General features: G+C 38.0%; 1 protein-coding gene and 1 pseudogene across 2 annotated transcripts; both read right to left on the bottom strand.

The window, feature by feature from the left end:
- Positions 1-10010: 10010 nt before the first annotated feature.
- Positions 10011-11477, bottom strand: LOC103323553 (endochitinase EP3-like; annotated as a pseudogene). Its single transcript, XR_016124328.1, has 2 exons — positions 10928-11477; positions 10011-10473 (listed from the first exon to the last, which is right to left on the bottom strand). The product of XR_016124328.1 is annotated as an endochitinase EP3-like (transcript).
- Positions 11478-18637: 7160 nt separating this feature from the next.
- Positions 18638-24964, bottom strand: LOC103323579 (diphthamide synthesis DPH2 family protein). Its single transcript, XM_008225579.2, has 10 exons — positions 24662-24964; positions 24309-24532; positions 24098-24206; positions 23026-23371; positions 21686-21755; positions 21453-21520; positions 20812-20927; positions 20617-20723; positions 20197-20336; positions 18638-19245 (listed from the first exon to the last, which is right to left on the bottom strand). The coding sequence occupies exons 1-10, from the start codon at positions 24740-24742 to the stop codon at positions 18992-18994; spliced, it is 1515 nt and encodes a 504-aa protein (XP_008223801.1). The 5' UTR covers positions 24743-24964; the 3' UTR covers positions 18638-18991.
- Positions 24965-27610: the final 2646 nt, after the last annotated feature.

Genomic DNA, 27610 nt, shown 5'->3' with positions numbered 1-27610 from the left:
AAGATACAATTCCTTGATTAACCATACTTCCAAAACGGAAATTCACTTAAATCCCCAAAAAAGGAATAAAGGTCCGATTCTGAAAATCGACAATCGCGATTTCTATTCAAATCTTCCATTCACGATCCGCGAATTCCTATAGGGAGTACTAGATCAACATTTAATGGTCCAGCGGTCGAGAACAATAACGCAATGAACATTCGATAAAGCGATTCAAATTGAGATCGCAATCCCGCTTCGTGATAAGGATCTCATCGATCTACGCCGCCATTGCGGTGTGTAGTAGAAGTAGACCCTTCCAACCTCCTAAACAAAGAATGGAGCAAAACTCGGCGGACGTGGCGAACTTGAAAACCGGCCAAAACCTAATCCAACTTCATAATTAGCTAGAGCACAGGAAATGGAGAAGAAACCTCACTGGTTCACCGTGAAAATTCGACTTGAACCGAATAGTTTTCGGTCGGGATAACTGGGTATAAACCAGAGAAGAGAGAGAGAGAGAGAGAGAGGGAGTAGAGAGAGTGACATTCCCCAATCTTACTTCGAAATAATTACGGTTCTGCCAGAAAAGTTTTGATCGCTTCGTTAAATCGAATTCAAAAAGATAAATCTTCCCGAATAAGAAATTGACCAAAATGGTAAATTAATATTTTCCATATACAGTCGGGGTGTTACAACCGTCGTCAGTTATGGACAGGGAAAGAGCTCTCCACAGCAAGACATGAGCTTAGTTGCCAGACTTAGGTCGCGACAAAACACTAATCGTATAGGAAGGGACCAGTATTAATCTTTCTTGATACCATACATTACTTTAAAAAACAATGATAATGATAGTCATTTCTTCCACATGACTTTTAGTGGTCATATATGAACAAAATTGATTATCATAAGAGAATATCTTATAATAACATTCTTGGCAGAAGTAGCTTTCGAATTCAAAAGGATAAATAAGTTGGATTCCATATACAGTACACTGTTGCCTCAAGAAGAACCATGGATTACAGAAGAGAGTTGGTTCCCGTTCGAGTGATCCACAGACCATGCAAAGAAAAAGGTGCATGGCAAACTAGTACCAATACAATCCACAATGAGGAGAAGCTTATACCATATGAACTGACAATAGGAACATTGGAACAACACATGATCATGACTTCGAAGGAAATACGAACAAATAAGAACAAGGGAGCAATTTGTGACCATTAATCAAATTTGTGTCCCAATAATGAATGGTAAAATGGCCTAATCTCGCACATGACTGACTGTAGTATAGCTATTTCTTTTTTGACTCGTTAGAATAATTCTAGATTCCCTTTCTTTTGAGTTGGGAAGTTCTGTCATTTGTATAGTGATATGACTCCAGGAATATTGGCAATTCTTGTAAGAAATCTCAATATCTGAGGTCGGGAAGGTTATGAATGAAAATGCTTTGTTTTAATACCAATTTACTTTCTCTGCCTGCAATTCAATTTGATTGAAACAATTAGAAGTGAGACGGAAAGAAAGTTGGGAACTTTGTAGCACGATTGAGAAATGAGAGGATTTAGGTTCAATTGCCGAAAAGTCCGGATCAACAGAAAATGATGAGAAGTGGGCCAGACAGAAAGAGCTATGTGAAAAATACCAAGATTCTAGACAGTACAGTGATGTGGATGTTCGTGCTAAAATAATATGCACTTTTGTTCATGTTTGGGCCCAATTTTTCTTGAGTCAAATTGTGGTTATGTGGCCTTATTTGTTTCTAGGGTTTCTAGCTCACGAAACAGGTAATTCCCAGCCCTGTTGGATTTGTAGGGGATCACCCATCCTGTGATCTAGATTGATCTAGCCCGGCTTTGTGTAGGCTACTGGCTTATTGGCCTTCTACTCTTAGCATATTGGCTTATTGGCCACTACACTCCTATGATTTAGAATAGTTTGGGCTATTTGGCCCTTCACTTAAATTAGATTTGACTCCCCACTTAGTCAATTGGTGAGCTTATTGGCTCTCAACATAACTTTTTTGTTTGGGTAGCTCCCCATAGATCGTTCTAGTAGTTGACTCACTAGAGGCGCATTGTGGTTGCATGTACATATAATTGTTGCCGCCATTGCCCAAGTTCCACCGGCACACTATCACCCCCTCTCCGTTGGTTGATGTGGGATGTTACAGGGAACAATCTTCAATCTTCACATTGGTTTTGCCCACATGCACAGCCACCAACTTAGGCTTCTTCAAATACTGCTTTGTTTTACCGCCTTGAAACCTTAAGAATTTACTTTCTCTGCATGCATTTCCAATCTATCTTTTGAGTCAAACAATTAAAAGTGAGACGAAGAAAAAAGTTGGGAACTCTGTTTGAGTAGAATGAGAAGGAAATTTAGGTTTGGTGTCGAAAAGTGGATCAATAGAAAGTGATGAGAAATGTGTTTCTCCACAGCATGCTCTTTTTAAACTCGAGAGATTGATGAAGCTCTAGTTGATGTTGCAGCTCCGTGCTCTTGTGGCACTTTGTCTGTTATTCAGACAGGAAAAAGCTATAGTTCTTTGTCGGCAAAATTTTATTCTTCTCAACCCCAAGATTTATTTAGTTTCAACATATAGGGAACTTTTTCCTTCTTCTAGGTGCCTTAACCTGTTGGGAGGAAAGTTTTTCCTCTCATGTCATCTCTTTATTTTCACTATCTCCTCCTCTAGAACTTTCTCTAGATTTCCTTCCTTGTCTAGATTTCTTGAAACTTTAAATTGAGTATTGACAGCACGTATATTTGAATCGGCCTATGCGCTCATAGTTGATCGAACACGGCTCTCGAATTAGCCCTTACGCCCAAAGCGATCCTTGACGTCCAACGCGATTGATGGAATTGTAGGGGAAACAAAGTTTTTATTATTTGGCATGGCTTAGGCTAATTGGCCTTCTATCTTAGGGCTTATTGGTCACTACACTTGATTTAGAATAGTTTGGGCTATTTGGCCCCTTCAATTTAGTTTGGGCTATTTGGCCCTTCAGGTAGGAGCTTATTGGCTCCTCAACATAATTTTGTTTGGGTAGCTCTATTGGGAGTTCTAGTAGTTGACCACTTTGCATTGTGGTTGCATGCCTATTTGTACTAAAAGCCAACTACAGAACTCCCAATCTATAGAGGCCAAAGCTACCCAAACAAAGTTATGTTGAGAACCAATAAGCTCACCAATCTACAGTGAAGGGCCAAATTGAGCCCAAACTAATCTAAGTGAAGGCCAAATAGCCCAAACTATAAATCAAGTGTAGTGGCCAATAAGCCAATATCTCAAGCCTTAAGTTATCCCCAAAATCAACAAGCCCAATGTACTCAAGCAATCCAAGATATTCTTTCTCAAGTTAGGGTAGAAGCCGATATATAAACAAATTTTGAAGAAAACAGGTCCTCAGCACAATCTAATCTCATATTGATATCAAACCAATCACAAATGTTCGCTAAACAGACTTCACAAAGATTCCTACAATTTTCAACAGTATATATAACATTCAATACAGCACGTGGGGTGGCATCACGGTAGAAAAGTAGGCCAAAACTCTCCCCTTCCCCCCTAAGTGCACTAGGTTCGATTCACATAGAAGACAATCTTGAGGCAATCCAATATAATTCTACTCATCCACCTCCTTAGCGAACGACAAAAAACAGATTCAATACAAATATTTAGTCTTCATTTGTTAATGGGTGGAGTACACAATAGTAGATAGTCCTCTCCTTCCATGCTAGCTTGGGAACAGTTGATATTGTGACTAATCGAGCAACTAGCTAGGCAAGATCAGCCACGTGACATGCTATGAGTGGTCATCACCTTAGCCAAAGAGGCCTTATCACAAGTCACTACTCTAAGCAAGGCAATGAGTCCCACATTGGAAGACTATAAGAAGTGGATACTCCCTTTCACCTATAAAAGAAGACCACTCTCTACTTAGAAAAAGGTCTTGAGTCTTGGGTCTTGGGTCTTGGGCCTTGGATTCTTGGCTTTGTACCTTAGTCCTTAAGCCTTCTTCCCTTTATCTTTGGGTCTAATCCCCTTGCACAAATGTAAACATATTGTTCACCCGTTTTGTGTTTGCTCCTGTGATGGAAGGGTAAAGTTCCTCATTACCTTGAAAACCATTGACTAGTCAACAAGTCAACTTTCTTTAGTGTGCAAGCGTGCCACTACCAGTAATAAAAATTCTAGCAGACTTCTTAAAAATAGATAACTTGCGCCCCAAGTTACTGATTTCTAAACAAGCGATTGTGAATTTTAGTGAGGAATATCTCTCAAGTAAGTTCTTTTCTTGCCTTAGACTGGTGAGGACTTCACAATTCTTCATAGTACAAAACTGGTAGTTCTTGCCAGAATAAATGATAAGATAGTAAACTTTTAAGGTATGCCTTTTACAAAATTGAAAAGGAAAATCAACTCTAGAAAGACAAAGAATGGACTTCCATGGTAGAAACTCTGATCCGGTTGGACTAGGTAAGCATGTCTTTGGATGAGCTATTAACAACTTCAATAGCTTCAATAAATCGATACCAACGCTCGAGTTTGCAGAGATCTAATCTATTTCAAACCTTGGAAGGTTTTTGAATAGGCGAGTGCAGCCTCTTCATCTGAAAGAAGGAATGGTGGACTTGAGGATTACTGGAATCTGAACTATAATACCTTTTGCCTAATCGACTCTCTATAAATTTGTTGAGGTTTTCATATTTGTAAAACCCATACTCTTGTTTTGGATTCTTGACCAAATCCATGCCTTCTACTTATCCTTTTAGAAAATATAGCACCTTATCCCTTGGAAATGATGTTCACGAATTTTTGAATACAGAAAAGGATTTTGATCTTCTCCTCTATCTGTGATGGGAAATCTTCTGTAAGAGTGCCTTCACTAATCTCCTGTCAAATTCCTTTGTGACTGGTTGAAATTGTTGACTTTTTCAAAGTCTTTAGGTAGTCACGTGGGCTTCCTTGAGAACAATTTCCTCAGAAAAGTCTGCCAAATTGTTCCTTGACTTTTTAAGAGAAATGGTAGGTTTTGTAGACTGGGCCCATTTCACTTTTCTTCTTTTATTGATTTGCTTAATTTGTAACTGCCATTTTAATTTGGCGTTTCTTTACAATTCTATCTTTTCAATAGATGTGGTTTTCATGGATTAGGGTAATTGAAGCCTGTTTTTCTGTTTTATGGCCTTTCCTGCGAAGATGGGCTAGTACTTTTAAATTTCTTTTGGCCCAAACACAAATATTATCATAATGAGAATATACTTCTCCGTGGACGTAACCCATCATTTGGGTGAACCACGTATACCTTGTCTTCTGCATGCTTATTTACTTTATTAATGCTGAATGTTACTGACTACCAAAGGCAATAACTCTGCCGAAGGCATATACACATCAAGGCCCATGTCTTCACATATTATCCGTCATTCCACATCTATCTAAGTTGAACCCCATTTTTGGCGTCAACAATTTGGCGCCGTATGTGGGAATCGATACAAAGAAGCTTTTGTCGTTCTCCCTTCCTTCAACACACCCTTCCAACCATCACCTTCTAGCTTACCATTTAGCAATGTTTATGCCGAAGCCACCAAGGAGTCTCAAGGCACCAATATTCCAAAGATATGTATTTGCTGAAGCAACCTACATTTCAGTTACCTTGAAGAGTCTCAATTTAGGGGTGGCCAAATATTTCAAATGCACCAAGGATATCACCATGCATGGCTTGCACATAGCCAAGGAAAAAGTTGCTCCAATTTGAAGGATGCCCACATGCATCGTCACCACAAGATAAGATGGGCATCCTCACCACAAAATAAGATTTCTCTTCTAACATATAAATATTGTATACAAGCATGCAATATTTAAATAATTCATTGCACAATCTTATTCAACAATATGAATATTAACATATATTAATAATAGAAGCTTATGATATGCTTCATAATTGAATCCATGTGGTCAATTGGTGGGCCAATATGGTAATTAATATGCATGTGGGCAGAAGAACCAATTAGAGCCCAGCAAGCCGATGCACACAAGACGCCAATGAGATCACCACGCCAACTGAAGCCAAAATATGTGATCACCGTACGACACTCCAACCTCCAAACGAATCAATTGGCCAAGCCAAACAGCAACCATGTGCTTCATCAGAAAACCGAAAGCGATATGGATCGATTGGCACAGGTGCTCATCTCTAATCATTTAGCTTCAGCCAATAGTTTTCAGAAGCCATATCCACCTCCAAAATTCTGCCCAGTATTGCATGACAACCCTTATTAACCAAACTCACAGGGAGACTTGACTTGGAAAAGCGAAAGCTTATAACTCAGAGAACCATGCTTGCTGTTACTCTTTCATGGGCTACGGTTCGGAACACCATACCACCAAATTTATCTAGACACCCAAAACAGAATGGGTTCATCCCCAGTAAAGCCACCACTAGGACCAAAAGTAAGGAAGAATAGGGAAGAACTGTGTCATGCCCATTGGCACCTCTTATCGACTGAGACATAAGCCAATCTCTCTCTCTCTCTCTCTCTCTCTCTGCATACAAACGCAGAAACACACTCACCACACCAAACCACCAGATAAGGAAGCTTCACAAATTCTCATAACCGCTCTCACTCTGTCAAACTCAACTCAAGGCACCATCGGCCAATTAATGGGCGACACCCTTCCCCAATTTACCGACATGCTCCTGCCGAATGGCAGGGGTGACGACCTTCCATCTTAGGACATCCACCAAAGGTATGCGAGACAGCCCCAAACCAATCTACAACTATTGGCTACACCCAATTCACCATACACAGCTGCCAACTTCAATATGCCTCCATGAATTGCATCACGTGCTAGAGCTTAACCATCTCCAATGCACCTCTTCAGCAATCAGACTTACATAAGCACTTCTCATCTCCTCCAAAAATTGACTAGAAATGCCCTTACCATCGGCAACCCTTCCGACAGAAGCATCACATGACCTCCTCAGGTCTCTATCTACTTGCTTACCGATCGAAGCAAAACTGAACAACACCTCCATTGCCTTGTTCCAATGACACCGATCGGTAAGATGACAATAGATCAAGCGGAGAGCCCCTAGCCAATCTACAACCATCGGCAACGCCCTTGGCAGTTAGACTGCCATTGTTGCATCAAGAGAGCCCAAAAGTCACAATGACATCAAAAGAACCAGACCTTCGAAATTGATTGGCAACACCCTTGCCAAACGGAAAGCTTGACGTCACCTCCGCGATCACCAAATCGATCGGCAACCCGCCTTGCACGACCACGCCAAATGTGTGATGTCGCACGCCATTCGGCAGCGTCGTGTTGAAGGTAGGAGGCAACCCCAAAAAAATCATCAAATTGATATGGGTCTGCCACTATTCCAACCACACCAAAATAATAATAATAATAATAATAATAAATAAATAAAAAGAGAAAAAGAAAAAGAAGAAGAAAGACCAGCTCTGCTATGGGCCTTAAGGGAGCCTTCAAAAAAAAAAATTCCTACTATTAGTATTATTTCCTAAGTAAGAAAAAAAAAAAGCACTTATGCATTTCTTCCATTCAGAAGACCCTCGTGCCTTCGGCAACCCCTTTGCTTTTGACACCCCCGTGCCTAAGCACATTGCCTTGCGACATGCAAACTTTACACCTTCAACACCCCCTTGCCTAAACACATTGCCTTGCGACATGCAAGTTTTGTGCATTCGGCAACCCCTTTGTCTTCGGCACCCCAATGCCTAAGCACATTGCCTTGTGACATGCAAGCTTTGTGCCTTTAGCAACCCCTTTTGCCAAGCACATTGGCTTGCGACAAGCTTTGTGCCTTTGGCAACCCCTTTTGCTTTCAACACCCCCGTGCCTAAGCACATTGCTTTGCGACATGAAATCTTTGTGTCTTTGGCAACTCCCATTACCTTCGCCACCCTCGTGCCTAAGCATATTGCTTTGCGACATGTAAGTTTTGTGCATTTGGCAACCCTTTTTGCCTTCGGCACCCTAGTGCCTAAACACACAGCCTTGCTACATACAAGCTTTGCTCGCCCCAATGCCCTTCGGCACTTTCTCTTGTGACATGCAAGTCTTATACTTTTGACACCATCATGCCTACGCGCTTTCTTTTGTGACATACAAGCCTTGCGCCTTAGGCACTCCCATGCCCTTCCGCAATTTTGTTGCGACATGCAAGTGCCTTTGACACCCTATGCCTTTTGGCACCTTTCCAAGTTTTCATACCCTTTGGCAATTTTCCTTGCTACATGAAAGTGACTTTGGCGCCCCCTTTTCCCTTCGAAAATTCCATTGTGATACGCATGTCTTGTCCATTCGACACCCTTGTCCCTTCGACACATTCTCTTGCGACATGCAAGTTTTGTGCGGTCGGCACCCCCTGCCCCCTGGCATACTATAATGCCCTTTGGCACCCTCGCCCTTCGGCGTAGTATCATGCCCTTAGACACCCTTACATAACACACTGAGGACTTACAAACCACTTGGGTTTTTGTTGCAACTTCTCTATCTCAAATGTCCTTCTTACCCGGGGGCTTGCGGGACTGGGGATAGTGCACTATACGGCTTGAAAGATGAACTATAGTGTTGCTCAGCCAGTGCATTTAAAATTACAAATCCCCAAGCAAGAAGTACCTTCTTACTCACGAACTTAGGGAACTACTGTTGATACCGTGACTAACCGAGCAACTAGCTAGGCAAGATTAGCCACGTGCCATGCTATGAAAGGTCATCACCTTAGCCAAAGAAGCCTTATCACAAGTCACAACTCTAAGCAAGGCAAGGAGTCCCACATTGGAAGACTATAAGAAGTGGAGACTTCCCCTCACCTATAAAAGAAGACCACTCTCTACTTAGAAAAGGGTCTTGAGTCTTAGGTCTTGGGTTTTGGGCCTTGAATTTTTGGCTTTGTGCCTTAGTCCTTGGCCTTCTTCTCTTTAACTTTGGGTCTAATCCCCTTACACAAATGTAAACAAATATTATCATAATGAGAACGTCCTTCTCCATGGACGTAGCCCATCATTCGAGTGAACCACGTATACCTTATCTTCTGCATGCTTATTTACTTTATTTACGTTGAATGTTACCTGCCGAAGAATAACCTGCCAAAGGCACATACACATCGAAGGCCCACGTCTTCACATATCATCCACCATTCCACATCTATCTAAGTTGAACCTCATTTTTAGCATCAACGGGAACCTTAAAAAAAACATGATATATTGATATATATATATATATACAGTCCCCTTCTATTGAGGGATCCCTCAAATAATTTTATTTGAGGGATGCCCTTTAAGTACATACAATTTTTTTTCCAATGATCAAAACCATCTATTTTTTAGGTCTTCATTCATAGATCATCCTTACAAAAAATTAGACAAATCGGAAACCGTTTCGACATCCAATTGTGTCCTACAAAATCAATGAACACGGTGCTTCAAGAAAATACTAAAATTTCAATAACTCAATTGCATGGTCAAAGATATCGGATTCAAGTGATTTTTGTAGAGATGATCTTTGAATATGTATCTACAAAATAGACGGTTTGGATTAGTGAAATACAATCGAGTGGGCCCTACAAGGGTGTCCTCAAATAAGTTTTTGAGGATCCTCATGGAAGCTCTCATATATATATATATATATATATATATATATATACTGAGAGAGTTTCCATGTGGGATCCTCAATTAAGCTTATTTGAGGCATCCCTTTAGGCCCACTCCGATTGTATTTCACTAATCTAAACCATTTATTTTGTAGATACTCATTGAAAGATCATCTCACAAAAAATCACTTGAATCGATATCATTTGACCATTCAATTGAGTTATTAAAATTTTAGTACTTTCTTGAAGCACTGGATGTCGGCGGTTTTCGATTTGTTTAATTTTGTAAGGATGATCTATGAATGAAGACACAAAAAATAGATGGTTTGGATCGTTGAAAATTCTAACGTCCTCAATAGCTGTATATATATATATATATGATATATATAATCATATGAAAGGGGGCAATTAAAGATAAAATATGTTATTCATTCTCTATATATATAATTAATAAGTTTTGGCATTCTAGCAACTGAGATTAGTGCCAGGATCAACATTAAGTTGGCTGCAATAACTCTGGTACAAGGCGGCCCGGGCTTGAACTAGGTCAGGTCGTGCTGACCATCGCATTCCTTAGCACCATTAATGGCTCGAGTTGTGGCTCCAAATCCTTGACTTAAAACAGGACGAACATTTCCCATCCAATACCAAATGGCAGTCTTGAATGCAACAGCAGGGTCTGAGGCCACGGTTTCTGGAGAGTTTAAAAGGTCCAAGCCAATGCTGTTTCCAGCAGGTCCATAATTGTAATTCCACGTAATTTGGAATGGTCCACGCCCATAGTATTGTTTGTCGGGGTTGCATGGATAGTCTGTGCTTGCCTTGCAGTAGGTTTCACGAGTCGCCTCTTTCTCTTCTATGAAGCAAAAATCTGAACGAAAAAGAAAAAGTGATTTTGTTAGGTTCATCTGTGTTTTCTTTTGTTTGTTCTATTTATGGTGACAGTATATACATGACCCATCAAATTTTTATATGAGAAATAGGGGTTTGAATTTTTATAGGTTATAAACTATTTGACATAAATATCTGTGCATATGATAATGAGGAAATTCATTCGGAAATTGTGGAGCTTAATACATGGAAACTATTTAGCAACTATAGAAACTTTCAGACTTGAAACGCATTTCGACAACGCACACTAGACGCATGTTGCTAAAAGTTGTATAATACAACGTGCTCTTATTGAATTGTGAAACATATAATTTCACAACATGTAACATATGCACGTTTTTAATGAGAGAGGGGAGTTATAATTTGTGCATGTATGTATACTATTAACACAAGTCACATTGTATGTATGAGAGGGGAGGAAAGGAATATCTTACAGCCAGTCTCATGAGTGGCATGAGCAAAGAAAGCTGCGATTTCCCGTTTAGACTCCTCAACCGTACCAAGTCTACCGAAGTCAGAATATGAGTTGACAGCTTTAATGAAACCATCTCGAGAGTAGAAGTTCTTCCCAACACAGTCTGAAGGAGCCTGGTTAATGATTCCATTGAAGAATTCTTGGGTTACAATATCAGCCACCGACGAACCACCACCACCATTGGGGCTTGGTGTGGTAGCTGTGCCGCCACCACCGCCAGTACAAGGGCCTTGTTTACAACCCGGGCCGCAATAATCTTGGCTGCTGCCGCAGTAGCCATACTGGCTACAACATAGCTGTGGGGCACAGCCACAATTTTGTGCTGTCACATTTTTTAGCAGTGCTCCAGCTACAAAGACAAGGGCGTGAGGCTTAGAAGGTGTTTTGTTGTATTGTAGAAAGCCATTTTGGTGAAAGGCTAGTGAAGAATGAGAATGAAGGTTAAGATTTGTTATTGGATATTTATAGAGAAACATAGAGTTTGAAATGCTCATAACTTCCTAGAAATTCATTTTCCGACATGAATTTATTAGAAATCGTGTATGACTTGAGTTGCCCTTGATTTGCATGTGTGGCGTGCAAATTGGTTTCTTTGGATTCCCAAATTACATCTACTAGCGCAGGATTCTTTCCATGGTGTTCCATAATTTTGTCGGGGTTAGTTAATAAAGCTCGTAATCCTTTACCAACTAGCGCAGGAGTTTTTCCATGGTGGTCCATAATCTTGTCGGGGTAATTAATAAGGCTCGCATTCCTTTACCCACTCACAAAAGCTTCATTTGAGGGATCCTTTATTTGCGAAATATCGATATAGGACTCACACAACATTGTTATTCAATAATCTGAATAATTTATATTTTTGGTATTCCTTAAAGACGATTTCTGCAAAAATCATCACTTGAATCTGAATCAATTTGTCTACTCAAATAAATAGTTGTTATCTTAATATTTTCTTAAAACAACGTGTTGATTAATTTTATTAGCCAGGTAGATGCCTTAACAATTTCAAAAATATTATGAACAAAGACTTGACTTCTTCACCCAAAAGTAAAGGCAAACACAGGCGGCCCTATCGATGGCAGAGAGAACACGTATTCCATTGACTGACTTCTTGACCCAAAGAAAAAGCCCCATTTCCACGAAGTCCAAGTTCTTTAAATAAATAAAAGATAAAATAATTCTTGAAGTCATGGCGTCCAGGACACTGTACTACAAACAACTCAGACGGCCCCATCCATTGACTGGACTGTTGAAGCTTCGAATTCGAACCATCTTCTCCTCTCTTGTAGACTTGTAAGTTGTAGTACATGTGCTTTGTTTAAGCTCCACAAATATAATAAAATTTTGCTTGTCCAATATAGATTTCAATTTTTTATATATATAAAATTTGTAAAACTCAATTTCAAATTTAAATGATATTTTAATTGTAATTAATATACCACAATCACTTCAAATCTCACGTACCTATGCATACTCATAATTAAAAATGTACTCTACTACTCATGATGAAGTTCATAAAATAACATAAACATTTTATTAAACAAACCGATTACCTAAATTTGGAAGATCTTTCCAAATTCAACATACTGTGATTCCTACATTAATATACAAAATGCAATAATGGCTTAGTTGGGGGTATTTTTGGAATCTGAAAAGTACAATAAATCAGATTTTATGCTTAATTAGGTAACTTGCTGAGTTGGATCATAGTCATGGGTTTTTACTTATACAAATTGGGTATTATTTATAGGAACAAAAAGTGAAGGGTTTTAGGTACCAAATTGAATTTGAAGGGTGTAAGCCAAATTTACTATAAATTTTTTAGATAATTTCCACACTTCAAATCTCACGTTGCATACTCCTCTACTACTCATGAGAAGTTCATAAGGGTAATTTAAGCGTTTTTTTCGAGTGCCGAGAAGTCAGTGGCGTAGGAAAACAAAAGCCAGTTCAGCTGTAACCAGAGAAAATAGAAATTATGGTACGAAATCGACTTAGTACAAATACGATTTTGTAGCCGTTAGATTGATGGATTCACTCTTCTATACCAGGGCATAGATTGATATCAATCCATTGGATTGTGTTCGTACCAATTACTACTACGGATGCACACGGTTTGGGATTAGCAGAGGGGCAGAGCAATTTTTCTTTTAGTTTAAAGACATGAAGACAATGTAGATGAGAAAAAGATAAAGAAATGACAGTTAATAATGCAAGCAGAAATGAAAAATGTCGTAAATCTAACACTTAAAACTAATGTATTTATTACCCTTTTTAGTTTTTGTTTTATGAATTAACCTGAATATGAATACAGTTTTTTCTTCCCACACATTTATTGTCTCCCCTCTCACTATCTTTGATGAAAAGTAACCAAAAACTAAGAAACAAAGCCATCATACAGGATCTTAGTTCAAGGGTGGTCTAGCTAAAGTTATTAGCTTAAAATTTAATGATAATTTTTTTTGTATTTACAGATTCTATAGTCTTTCTAAAAATAAAAGCATACATTAAATCATAGGACAAACTACAGTAAACCCCTCAACCTATAGGGTCATTTACGAGTTCATACCCGATTTTGGGGACATTTATGGGTACATACACAACGTCGTAAAAAATTACAGATCGCCCCCTCCGTTAGCGATTCCGTCACGCCGACGTGTCAAAAGTGGGACCCCTTTTTTTAATGACTTCGACTTCCACGTGGACCAAAAATTAATAAAAAATTATTTTACTGTTTAAATTATTTTTAAATCATATTAAAATCATTAAAAATGAAAAGAAAAAAAAAATCTCATCTCTCCCCCTTTCGTCACCCACCTCCAAACCCAACTCTCTCTCTCTCTCTCTCTCTCTCTCTCTCTCTCTCTCTCTCTCCCCTTCTCCCTCCCAACCCACCCCAACTTCTCCAGAAAGCTCATCCTTCTTCTCCTCAAATTTAAACCCATTTTACAACAACATTAGGAAATACAAATCGTGAAGAAACTTGGAAAAGAAGAATATTGGTAAAGTACTGTGATAAGTTGATTTCCAAATTACCACATTTGAAACAAGATTAATTTTTGCAGATAATTCCTCTTGATTAATTATCAGTTTCTGGGTAAACTAATAAACCCAGAAACAAGATTAATTTTTGGAACAAAATGATAAAGTTCAAACAAACATAAAATTGAAAAAGAACATTGCCCAAAAAGGCAGATCCTTCACCAATAACAAACAACTATCAGAACACAAAAAACGCAGATAATTCCTCAAATTTAAACTCATTTTGCAGATCCTAACATTGTTCTAGCTCCGGCCCGACGATCGCGAGGTCTTGAGAACATTCCAAAGACCCAACCACCTTTTGCAAATTAGCCTAATTCATTCTCGACAAGAAGGACCACCACCACATCCTCATCCATGGCAACCCTCGCAAAGCCCTAACCCTAAGATCTTGGCCTACTACCAAACCCGAGCGGCACCACGTTATCGTCCATGGCGTGGCGAGCTCAAGCCGTCTGCGAACCCCGACGAACAAGGTCCAATCGTAGGCGAGGTTGAAGCCAAACCGGTTCTCGCTTCCGGCAGCGGAGACCACCACGGTTCGGCCGTCTTGGAGGCGGTGATTTGCGAGGGTCGTCGGGAACGCGAGCGAGCAGAGTGACGAATCGCCGTTCTATTTCCAGGTGATGTGAGTGATGGACTTGTTGGACTCGAATCGGAGGAAAGCGCATGATCAACCAGAGAGAGAGAGAGAGAGTGTGTGTGTGTTTTAAAATGATTTAAAAATAATTTAAACAGTAAAATAATTTTTTATTAATTTTTGGTCCACGTGGAAGTCCAAGTCATTAAAAAAGGGTACCACTTTTGACACGTCGGCACATAACGGATTTCATGACGGAATCGCTAACGGAGGGGGCGATCTATAATTTTTTGCGACGTTGTGTATGTACCTATAAATGTCCCCAAAATCGAGAATGAACTCATAAATGACCCTATAGGTTAGGGGGTTTACTGTAGTTTGTCCTAAATCATATAACCACGCTAGTTCGTCAATGGGGTCTAGCCCAATGGAAAATGGCATTGACTTGAAGACCATTGGTCTCATGTTTGAAACCCCTATGGCACCTTGATAATGTGTGTGTGAGAAACCCCTCTCCCACTTGTAGTTTAGACTGTTGCTTGTATTGTTTTGTTATAAAAATAAAAAAATAATAATAATAAAACATACACTAGTTCATAGTTCATTTGACTAATTTCCAATAAGTTTTTTCCTTGTTATATAAGCGATATTGGATGAGTGGGAAATCGAACTTAGGTCCTGGAGTGCAGAGCTAAATGTTAATTTCCAATAAGCTTTAAATTAAAACAAATACGCAAATGACTCACTGGTATAGTGGTTTGGAGCAATTGCTCCCCCATGCAAGATCTTGGGTTCGAGTCCAAGTATCAGTATAGTGTGTGTGAGTTTAGTACATTATCGCCCCTCTCAAAAGAAAAGGTCCTAAAAAAAACTTAAAACAAATACATATTAAATGCAACCAAGAAACACATATTATCAAAATGAAAATATGTTCAACAACATAATTGAAAGTGTACCTATTTTAATGTGTATGTTTATTAATGCTCTCCAACTAAATTGACTTAGACTTTCTTGGACTTTAATAAATTAGTACATATTGGGCTATATATAAAACAAGTTATATATAGCCCTGGGAGTAGTTTCACCCTTGCCTTAGTTGCTCATTACATGTCGCTATTGTTGTGATTTGGCTCACCATAATGCGGGAAGAAGAAGAGGAATCAAGGTGCTGCATGAAGAGGAGCAGCAAGAGAGGAGAAGAAGTTGCAGGATTTGGCAGCAACAAGAAAGCTACCGGTCATTGTGGCTAGCCGACTGGTTGGATTTTGGCAGAGAGGCTCGAGTCGTGAATTTTGCTCCAGGCGACCTGTCACCTAATCTTGACGAACAATCAGTGCGTGAGTAGTCTCATGCGTGTTTTGGAGTTTTGGTGAGTTTTGACGTGTTAGCCTATTTGTTTTGGGTTTCTTAGCCTAATCTAGTAGGGTTTTGGTTTCCTATTCTTAGTAAACTTGTAACCCAAGTCCTATATTCTATAAATAGTACTTTTGGAGCTAGGTTAAATAGAAGACGCCAATCACAACATAATTCTTGGGAAGTTTACTAGGGCATCAAAGGGTTTGAGCGAAGGTGTGTGAGAGAAATTAAGACCTAGGGTTTGATATAGAAAGCTAAGGCGGTTTTCCTTGTAAACAAAAGTTGTTCTTATTGTTCTAGTGAAATTTCTCAGGGCTATCATTAGAGAGGACATAGTCAGGTTGCCGAACTTCTATAAATCTTTGTGTTCTTGTGTGTTTGCTTTATCTCTCTTCGTGGTGTGTGTGTTTATTTTTCTTGTGGTTTTATGCGTATATGTTGCGTAATCCATCAACGACAAAGTCTTAAGGTGTTTCCACACAATAATTATTTAATTAAATTTCATACCAAAATAGAAAACATAACCAAAAAAAAAAAAAAAAAACCAAAAATGTCTACAAAAATAGATGAGGCAAAAGGGGGCATGCCACTATAATAGACTCCCCTTTTGTTTCTCCCCTTACATATTCTCGGTTTCATATACACGCACTCCATGCTGCAAGGCAGACATCAAGAGTATGCTCTTTCGTTTACATGTCCCCTCACGGGCGGTCGCCTAGACCTGTTGCCTTTCACGCATCTACTTCTCCTCAATGGCACATCCTCCAACGCGTCTTCATTTTAACCACTCTTTCCACGTTTTTCTAATTTTATCACGATTTCTCATGCCCGTGCTTCTCATCTTCATACCCTGCCGCCCTCCTACTTCTCCCTATAAAATATGGTTCTAGCAAGGAACCTTCATAATGTATATCTAGACCTTGATAGGATCGAGTGGCCAAAAATACTGCAATAGATTTAGCTGTTCCTTTCACTGTAGAATTAGGGTTGTCATGCAATTGCAGAGCCTTCTCTGTCGCATTTGCTAAAGCAAGAGTTCCTTCCTTATCTTCCTCAGTACCATTCCCTGGTTTTGCAACAATTTCAGAACTTCCAAGTTTGAAATGTCTACCATTATAACAATCTTTTTGGCAAAACGAAGTAGCTTTTGTCTCACAATATCTAAATGAATTCAAATTTAAACAATACGTGCAAATGAAGAAGAGAAAAAGCATTAGAACAAACCTAAACAGTTCACCAATGTAATTATTTACATGTGTGTCTCGAACAATAAATCCCAATTAAACTTTGTTTTGCCCTTCACTTTTTATTTTTTATATAAGAAACATAGCTCTTATTAAAAAAAAATTATAAGTATTTGACTTACACTTGTACAATTAAAGCCCAAATCATGTACTTGGACCAATTAGCTTTAATTTTGGATACGTAAAAACTAGGCTTAAACACTTGGTTAATGATCCTGTTGAAGAATTCTGGGGTTACAATATCAGCCACCGACGAACCACCACTACCATTGGTCCTTGGTGTGGTAGTTGTGCTGCCACCGCTGCTAGTACAAGAGCCTTCTTTATAACCCTGGCCCCAGTAACCATCGCCGGTGCCGCAGTTGCCATACTGGCTACAACATATCTCTGGGGCACAGCCACAACTTTGTGCTGTCAAATTTTTTAGCACTACTCCAGCTACATAGAATAGGGCAATGACGCTTACAAGGTGTTTTATTGTATTGTAGAAAGCCATTTTGGTGAAGCGCTTAGTGAAGAATGAGAATGAAGGTTAAGATTTGTTGTTGGATATTTATAAAGAAACATAGAGTTTGAAATACACATAATAACTTCCCTAGAAATTCATTTTCCGATTTGTGTTTGTCAGCAATCGCGTATGACTTGAGTTATCCTTGACTTGCATGTGGGACGTGCAAATTGGTTTCGGTGATAATTAATCAAGCTATTAGTAATTTACCTACTTATGCTGTCCAAGTTCTTTAAATAAATAAAAGATAAAGTCATGCCGTCCAGGAACGAATATGTATTCAATTCAAACTTTTAATGATTTTTATAAAGTTTAAAAGTTTGGAGGTATTCAATTTAAAAAAGTCGTAAATCTAAAACCTAACCTCTTGTTTGGTTCACGGAACGAATTTAAGGAAAAATCATTTTCCACGTCATTTTCCAAAAGATGGAAATGAAAATTCATTTCCCAAATTTGGTAATCCTGATAAAGTAATCAAGAAATACCATTTCATTTTCTTTCACATATTTGTAGAAATGTAAAACAAAATTTGTTTAATTTTCCAATTATATCCATATGAAACCAAATGAAAAAATAATGCAATCATGTTAAATTATAATTTTAAATTGTTAATAGGGACAATATGGTCATAAAAAATATGTATTTAATATTAGCTCATTTTCCCAAATTTTCCCATGAGGAAAACAAAACCCAAGGAGAGAGAAAGGCTTCACTTTCCCCGTACTTTCCTATGTGCAAAGCAATTGATTTCCCAATCCCAAGCCTTCTTTCTCATGAACCAAACGGAAAAAATAATCTATTTATTACTGTTTTTAGTTTTTATTTTATGAGTCAACCTGAATACAGTCTTTTCTTCCCACACATTTAATTGTATCTCTTCTCGCTATCTTCTCATTTTTCTTCTATATCTTTGATGAAAAGTACCCAAAAAATAAAAAATAACGCCATCAAACAGGACCTTGGTTGCTCATTACATGTCACTATTTCATTAAATTACATACCACAATAGAAAACAGAACAAAAAACCCAAAAATGTCTGCAAAAATAGATGAGGCAAAAAGGCATGCCTCTAATAGAATCCCCTTTTGTTTCTCCCCTTACACAGTCTCATCATTGGCAAATAGCTGCGCTCCATGCTGCAAGGCAGACATCAAGAGTATGCTCTTCCATTTACCTGTCCCCTCTCGGCTGGCTGCCTAGACCTGCTGCCTTCCACACATCTACTTCTCCTTAAGGGCACATCCTCAAGCACCACTTCATCATAATTACTCTTTCCACGTTTTTCTAATTTGATCATGATTTCTCATGCCCGTTCTTCTCATCTTCATACCCTGCTGCCCTCCCACTTCTCCCGATAAAATATGGTTCTGGCAAGGAACCGTCATAATGTATATCTAGACCTTGATAGGATCGAGTGGCTAAAAACTCTGCACCAGATTTAGCTGTTCCTTTCACTATAGAATTCGGGTTATCACGCAATTGCAGAACCTTCTCTGTCGCATTTGCTAAAGCAAGAGCTCCTTCCTTATCTTCCTCAGTACCATTCCCTGGTTATACAACAATTTCAGAACTATCCAAGTTTGAAATGTCTACCCTTATAACAATCTTTTTCGTAAAACAAAGTAGTTTTAGTCTCATAATATCTAAATGATAAACAGTTTTCCAATGTAATTATTTACACGTGGGTCTCGAACAACAAATCCCAATTAAACTTTGTTTTGCCCTTCACTTTTTTATTTTTTATAAGAAACATAGCTCTTATTAAAAAAATTATAACAGTACAACGTAAGTGAACAAGGAGTCCATTTCTGAAAGAAAACTACACATAACCTGTGCATCATAACCTCAATCCTAAAGGAAAACATAAAGACAACAGAAATTTCATAGGACTGCAAAACAGATGCTTTCCAATCAGACTAGATAGCAGGAAAATATAGCTCCTTAAACTCCGAATCTACAGATGCCCACAAAGAAGCCCAGAAACACATCCTATCCCATAAACATTCACCTCCTCGCCCCCAAATATGCTACTATTCTTTTCAACCGATAGAACCCAGAAAATTTCCATCATAGCACTACTCAGCTCAACTACAAACCCTTTTATTTCCACCAAAAAAGTTCAACTTCTCAGATAATAGCACATTATATGGCGCTGTGATGGACCAGCATAAACCTGTCCTTAATTGACCGAGACCACAACGAAAAAGCCAGTGGATAGTGCAATATTTGATCCATGCTTCTAATGAGGATAGAAGCTTAAGACAAATATGGACTTAAAGCATAGATTTCTTTGCTCTAAAAATCAATCTAAGGTAAGAAAAATAAATTAAGCTAATCATCCAAATGTCTTTTAAAAAGGGGAGGGGCGAGGGAGAAGGTGCATACAGTATCCTTCATTTCTCAGAGACACACGAGTCACTTTATATGTTGAAAGTCTTCTATTTTTTCACTCAATGATGCCATAACAATTGCATAAATTAGAAAAATAAGAGAACTACCTTGCGGATCAAAATCTTCTACATAACCACCTTGCAAGAAGGAAAATCGTGCTTCTTCAGAAAAGTTCCTTGATTCCACTGGAGAAGAATTAATCAAATCGCGGAATTCCATTACATATTCTCCAGTCCACTGACATCCTCTGCGGTGAGAATTTGAACTTTCAGTGGTCAGGGATAAACGAGGAATGATAACTAGCTAATTAATTCATCTTGTCAATGCACATCTTAGGTGTATTTAAGGTATACTAATTTGAATCCACACCTTAGGAATATGTAATAACAGATCATCTCATGTGAGGGATATCAAGTAGCAAGTAGTTCATAAGACAATGAGCAAATATGGAACCATTCTATATACAAGGAACCTAAGTTCATGGCACTGAATGTACGATATAAGTATGACCTTATTTAATGCGGTACCTGTTGAAAGCTAGCATGGCTTCGAAAGGTGTAATTACTGGAGCTAAATATTCTTTGCTATCCAGAAGAGCAGTTTGGGCACAAGAGACATAAATGAAAATATCACACTGCCACGAATAAAAATCTACAATTAACTTATTAGAACTTCAAATACTCTAAATTCCATATGAACACATCTACTTGCATGTATCAGACCTCAGGAAAGTTGGCAAGTTTTGCAGGGTTTGGTCTTCCCATAACTAGAGTATAGACTTTTTTCCCTGCTCCTGTAATCAGCACTTTCATCTGATGAATCATATTCAGGTAACCAGCTGCATCATAATTGCCAAAAAAGTTAATTAATTTTCTAGGCTCTCGGTTATGCATCAGTAAAAGAAAGTGCCCTTAATTGAATTTCGTTTTTTCTTTTTCTGAAAGGATCCCAACGTAATTGAAATTTAAGATAGAGTAATTTAAAGTCCTTGAATGGTACATAATAAGATGTACCCATACTGAAATGCGAAAAAAAAAAACAAAACAAAACAAAACAAAACTTTTCATGATTATCATGATTAATTACAGAATGAATTACCAGATTAGAACTGAGATGGAAAAGGAAAAAATAAAACACAAAATACCGGCACATACAGAAACACTATGGGTATAGTGTGAAATTAACCAACACATGGTTCAATATTGAAAAACTAATTTCAAGTGAAAAAAAAAAAAAAAAAACAAAAATCAATGATCTCCAATAGCAAGCTGTGCATTACAAGAACTATTCAAACTGATTGCTCAATTTCAACACAGTGGATTAATAAAAAATAAAGACTAGAGGATCCCACACAAGAACTCACCTACACCAAGGGTTCCTACTAAGATCCCAACAATGTTAGCATCCTTTGCTTTCTCCATTAGGTAATATCTGGATGAGAGATTGCTCACACAATAAATCATATGAAAGAAGAGCATGACAAGAATAAAACACATGGTGGAAGGAACACACGGTCTATCATGTCACAATTATTGTGCTTGTTAGAGCAAAGATTAGTGGAAACAGGGAACAGTACAAAGATTTTGGAGATAATACCTGCGCTTAAGAATCTTTCTTTGTTGAGATAAGTCAGTCACCATACTGCATTCCGAGGCATCATATCTGACTAAAACCAAAACCACCAAAAATTATAAACAAGATTGAGTAAGAAAAATTGAATAATCAATAGCATATCAATTTCCACATACTAGGTGCTTTAAGAAAATTAACTTTTTGAACTTGAAAATCTTAATCTGGCTCCTTATCTTCTTTCCCACAATTAATCAAGTTTCTATTCGTAACCAAGAAAACAAAAATGACAGGACCAATTATCATATTTTCATATTATTCCCTGAGTTCCTTCTGTCAAATATTGGACAAACTAAGGGAGAACCGTAAGTGGCCTGAGTTCATTTACCAAGTAAAAAGACTTCATCCTACTTTGCGAACAGGACTTGTGGGGAATTGGTTACTTTGGGATACATATAATATAGGATTTTTCTCTTATCCGGACGACCAGATTGTTTAGCATGCGGACTCCAATGTATGCAGGTGTGTTTCATTGTAAAAAGTGATGTGAAGATGCATACTTCTACAGCACCGACTGGATATTTTTATATAGCAGCGTAGTGGCTGATTTGGCAGCATATAATAAGATGAGAAAACTGAAATTCTTCTCTCATCCGGACGTCGGCACGTTATTACCGCTCGGACTCCATTGTAAACAAGGAGGAAAGCAGAGAGGGGTAGTAAAAAATATATGGCGTCTGCACATTAATAATGTCCAGGACGTCCGCATAGAAGATAATCTGTATATATATGTGTGTGTGTGTGTGTGTGTGTTGAGTATTTACTTTTCGAAGACATGGTACATGAGTGGCTAGAGTCCTAGACACTTTGATTGCCTCGGTCAGAAAAGGAGAAAGGGGAACGCAAACAGCTATTTGCCTAAATGGAAAATATCAAATGTGTGTGCACTACAGATATGATGCATCCATCATGATAAATGTATAGAGAAAAATATTCCTCTTTATTTGTGCAAAATTGAAATCCACCAATATATAGAAAAAAGAAAACGAAAGTCCAAGAACCACCACATGTATGATACATGATGTATGGGACTATATGATGTATCTGAAACAGCACAACTCATCAGAAAAAAAAAAATTGTTTGAGGACACAAGAAAACAGAATATGAGATGCACTCGCACATGCATGTATACATACTCAAACAAAATGTACAACAAAAGAAAGTAGTGGTTTATACACCTTTTTTTTTCAATAGAAACTTTATAAATTCAAAGAAACAAGCAAGTGGATAAGGAATCCACAAGAGAAAAACAGAAGAAAGCTGAAACCTCAAGACCAAAACAAACAAAGGAAAGTAGTTTATGTACCTATTTCACAGCCATTATATGTCAAAACAATATTTGCAAAGGCAGAGTTATTAGAACCAATCCAGAAAAGTAAGTAATCGTCCATCTTGTGTCCCTCAGGCAATTTCCAGACCAAGCCTCCAATGCTATACGTATTAGCAGATACTGTCCCAAAACTATTATTATCAGTGAGGCTGCCAGATGTTCCCTGGACCTTATTTGAGACTTTACGACCTTTTGATGGATTCATAACTGAGCAAATAACATTAGCATATTGAACTTCTGGTTTGGATTCAGCCCCGCATACTTCTGCAAATTTTTCTCTGATATTCTGTATTGAATGTGCATAATCCAGCCCAAAAAGGACCTACATATGGATAGAAAGTCAGATTTGGTAAACTAATCAAAAAATAAAATGTACTTGGTCTCTTATAGAAAATTATGTGCATAGACGATAATCTACATTTCAATATTAAATAACTGAATGATGGGTAGAATAATGCAGAGTATAAAGGAGAAAGAAGATTGAGAGAGAGAAAAAACTGATGGGTAGAAGGACGATGAGGTTGCTGCAGGAGACAATCTTTCTCTCATGCTGAATGAACAACGCTGAACACTGACTCGATCAAGTGGTAAGCTGATGGGTAGAAGGGCTACAAGTTTAATACCATTTTGTCACCTTGAGCCAAAAATTAACTCATTACTCATGCAATGGGATACAACTAGAATTCATCTGTTTTCATCTCCGTTCTTTTCTTTTCCCTCCTTCGAAATAAAAATAAAAATAAAAAATTTACCAAATTTAAATTCAACAGAAGAAAAGAAGAAATTATGGGCTACAAATTCATCCTCAATATCCTACTCCTCAGAATAATTGATCTTCAAATCAAGTAAGAATATCATTTAAGTTGCATATCATCTATTGTTTTAACTTCCATATCCATAATCTCTTCTTTCTTTGATTACAGCCATGATTTCTAGCACTTGATGATCTAACTAGAATGATGACTCAGTATCAGCCAAAACATTTAAAAACTGCCCATTTAATCAAATCCTAATGAATCTAGAAGTGAAAAGTGAACAAAGATCATACCAAAACCCGCCTCCCATTTGGAAAAGCATAATGCGATAGATTCTTCACACAATCAGGCACACTAATTGGAGTCTTCCCAAAAACAAAGAATGCTGGAAGCGTCGAGGTCCTGCCAACAAAACCCAACTAAGAGAATGAGCCTTCAACAACATACACAATAAAACTCAAACCAGACTTCAACCATAAATTACTTCCAGTACAGAGCACTCACGGGCTGAGGCACGTGTGGCCGTAATGAACAACAGCATCAGCATCCACGTGCGATGCTCCCACCTCGTCCACACAGCAACTACCGTAGGCCGTGTCCGCCATCACGAACAAGCCCACTTCCGGGGCATCGTCGTTTTGCTCGGCGTTGGATTCCCTCAGTGTGCGAAGCTTGGCCCTTAGCGCACTCACAACTCTCACCGCGTCCTTCAGAAGTTCGTCAGGGAACTGAGACGACATTCAATTCAATACAATTCAAGTCGATGTTTGGTTTCCCAGGGAAAAAAAAAAGCAAACAAAAGAAAAATAAAATTGAGAGGAAAACAAGACGCAACAGGAAGATTGAAGAACTCGTACCTGTAAAGCGACTCTGGTGAACTTGTTGCTCTGAATGAACTCGGCCGTGGGGGCGATTTCGTAATTCGATTCCAAGTCCATGGCTGAATGAATTACTGTGAAAGAAGAAAGAGGAAAAAGCTTTTTCCTTTTTTTTTAATCGGCTTGGAAGAAGCCTCCTTGGAACAGTGGGACTGTAGGAGTGACTATTTGACTATGAGAGAACCGAATAAGAAGAAGAAGAAGAAGAAGAAGAAGGGGAAAGAGGGAACTCAAGAAGGGGGAATGGCGGCTAGAAATGGACACACAATAATTTTTCATTGTGATTTTCTAATGGGCTGCGCGGGTAGTGTTCAAAAGCCCACTTCCTAAGTAAAGGGCTTTCAGACCCCAAAAAAAAAAAGTGAAAGGTCTTGTATTTTTCAACAATACTGTTATTTGTACAATGTTTATACTGCCGACCAGCTCCCTAAGACATTATACCCATGTATTTGTAACAAACAATAGTACCTATGAATCAAGGAAAATGGAATGGCTTTTTTTTTTTTTATAGAAAATTAGTTAAATACTTATTCCTAGACATGGTTCTATACAGAAACCCAATACCATTCAATGTATATAAACACACCAAAAAAAAAACCCAAAACTAACAGTTGTTACAATTTTTTAGTTTAATTAGTTAAATCAAATACCTTTATTATCCTTTTAGTATTAAATTAGTTTTTTTGAAAAATTCTGGGCACTCTCTCTCTCTCTTGTCTCTCTCCTTTCAAAAACCAGGTCGGCCAGTTTTGGCCGACGATCTTGGTGCTCCGGCCACGGCTAGATGCGTGACTGGTCGGAAAATGACTAGAGGAGGCCAGCAAACCATGCTTGAGCCCAGCCTCATTTCGCCCGTCGCGAGCTCCAAGAACCTTCGAGGGTTTCGAGTTTTTCGACACCTTTTTCGACTATTCCGGCGGCCGTTGTTGCCGATCCAAGTATGGATTTCGATCCTCTCCTCATGCTATTGCTGATAGTATAGTTATTTGATATCAATTTTAGCTTTTGAGAGCGTGAAAACGTTGTCGTTTCACTCCCTGCCTTGCATTCAGCTATTTAGTTGCAGCCACAGAACTAGAACACGTACATTTGTACCTGTCCTGCACAAGTTGTCCCAAAAAAGGAAAAAAAAGGAGTAAAGAGAACAAAAATGGAAGTAGATTCTCGAAATTAGATTTTGTTCTTTGTGTTGTAGTTGCCTTTGGAATATTTGCCTTCCGTCCATCTTTTGGCACGTCATTATTCTTCAACAAAGGTTTCGTTAGTATTATTAGACTTTCACATAAAGCCTATCTCATGCATGATGCTATCCAGTGATGATATCTGCAGATTATTTAGGACTGGTTCACTGCAGAATAGATAAAACTAAACTAGATCATGAAACGTGTCTTAAATTCGACATTAAGTCGGTTGTATTCAGAAGATTATGTACCACCAAATTCAACCTTGATAGATTTACTGAAACCTGAATATCCCAATCCACTGAACTGAGTCATATATCAAGATACCTCAGCAAGTCCAATCCTATATGCATATATATATCAGAAGACTAGTCGTATTCTCCTCACTGTTCATAAGTCATATGCATTATGGAGGTAAAAGTTTTTTATTCTTTCATCCTCGAATCCCAAACAGAAAGAAAGTCTTTCAATCCCCATGGATTTGCAAATGGGGGTTGCCCACAGTGCAGCCAAAGCCATCTTTATCTTTGAATTATTCTCTCTTTCTCTCCTCCTTTTTTACTATTCCACCATGCATGAGGGTACAAGGGGCTGGATACTGATAAATTCTATGTCATGGGCTCTTATTAGACCAAATGCTTTCAACATGATAATTCTCATCTCATGACTGTCAATGGCCACATTTGGCTATGATGCATCATGAGTACCAAAAATTCTGAATGTCAAGACCTGCAATTATTGTTGAGATGGAGTCATTCTCTGTATTTTTATCATTGTTGAGTATTGATTTTGAGTGGTATGGAGTTGTACACTTTTATCGTACCTATTATGCAAATAAAATGATGTAGTCGTTAACTTCCAGCAAGTGGTATGAACAGTTGTTATATTGTTCATACCATGCAATTGAGTTGATTTCTATAACATAATATTAACAATGTACTTTTATGACATAGTATTAATAGATTTTCAGTAACAAAGCATTGCTCTATATTTTGCTCTATATATAGTTGTGCACTTGAAGTTTATGATATGCATAATGTGATTTTTATTAGGGAGATAGTTCTATGACATAGTATTAACAGTGTACTTTTTTTTTTTTTGTAGATGTATTTCTTTTTGCTTTTGCAATTGTTTTTGGTGAAATTATGGACAATTTGAGGTGGTTTCTGCAAAGGATATCGGATGTCTTGTTGGGCTATTTTGGATTCTTTTTTTTTTTGGATTTTTTTTGTAAGAAATGGTATTAACAATGTAATTCTATGATATGGTATTAACAATGTAATTCTATGACATGGTAATAACAATGTACTTCTATGAGATGATATTAACAATGTACTTCTATAATATGATATTAACAATGTACTTCAGGCTTGTTGGACTTATTTTGGGTTTTTTAAAAGTTTTTTGTATTTGACTTGTTTTAAGTTTATCAATGACAATCATGTAATTTATAGGAACTTTAACACTCATTTTTTATGTGATAAATGAATTTTGGGTGTGTTTCTAAAGTGCATTTCATGTGGGATTTTTTTTATAATTTCAGCTCCTATTTTGGGTATATTAGTGAAGCTCCCTTTTTTTTTTTTTCAAAGTTTGAAAGGGGATGAGGAAACTCACATACTATGGGAGCTTGAACCCAAGATCACTTGAGATTACACAAAATCTAGACCGATTCAACTAACATGTGGCATCTTTTACCCTATACATTTCTTAATGGAGCTAAACTTTATTAGCAGCATTTCTTAAT

The sequence above is a fragment of the Prunus mume genome, linkage group LG2, assembly GCF_029339155.1.
Source record: "Prunus mume cultivar Tortuosa linkage group LG2, ASM2933915v1, whole genome shotgun sequence".
Classification (NCBI taxonomy): domain Eukaryota; kingdom Viridiplantae; phylum Streptophyta; class Magnoliopsida; order Rosales; family Rosaceae; genus Prunus; species Prunus mume.
This window is presented reverse-complemented; position numbering and strand designations above follow the sequence as displayed.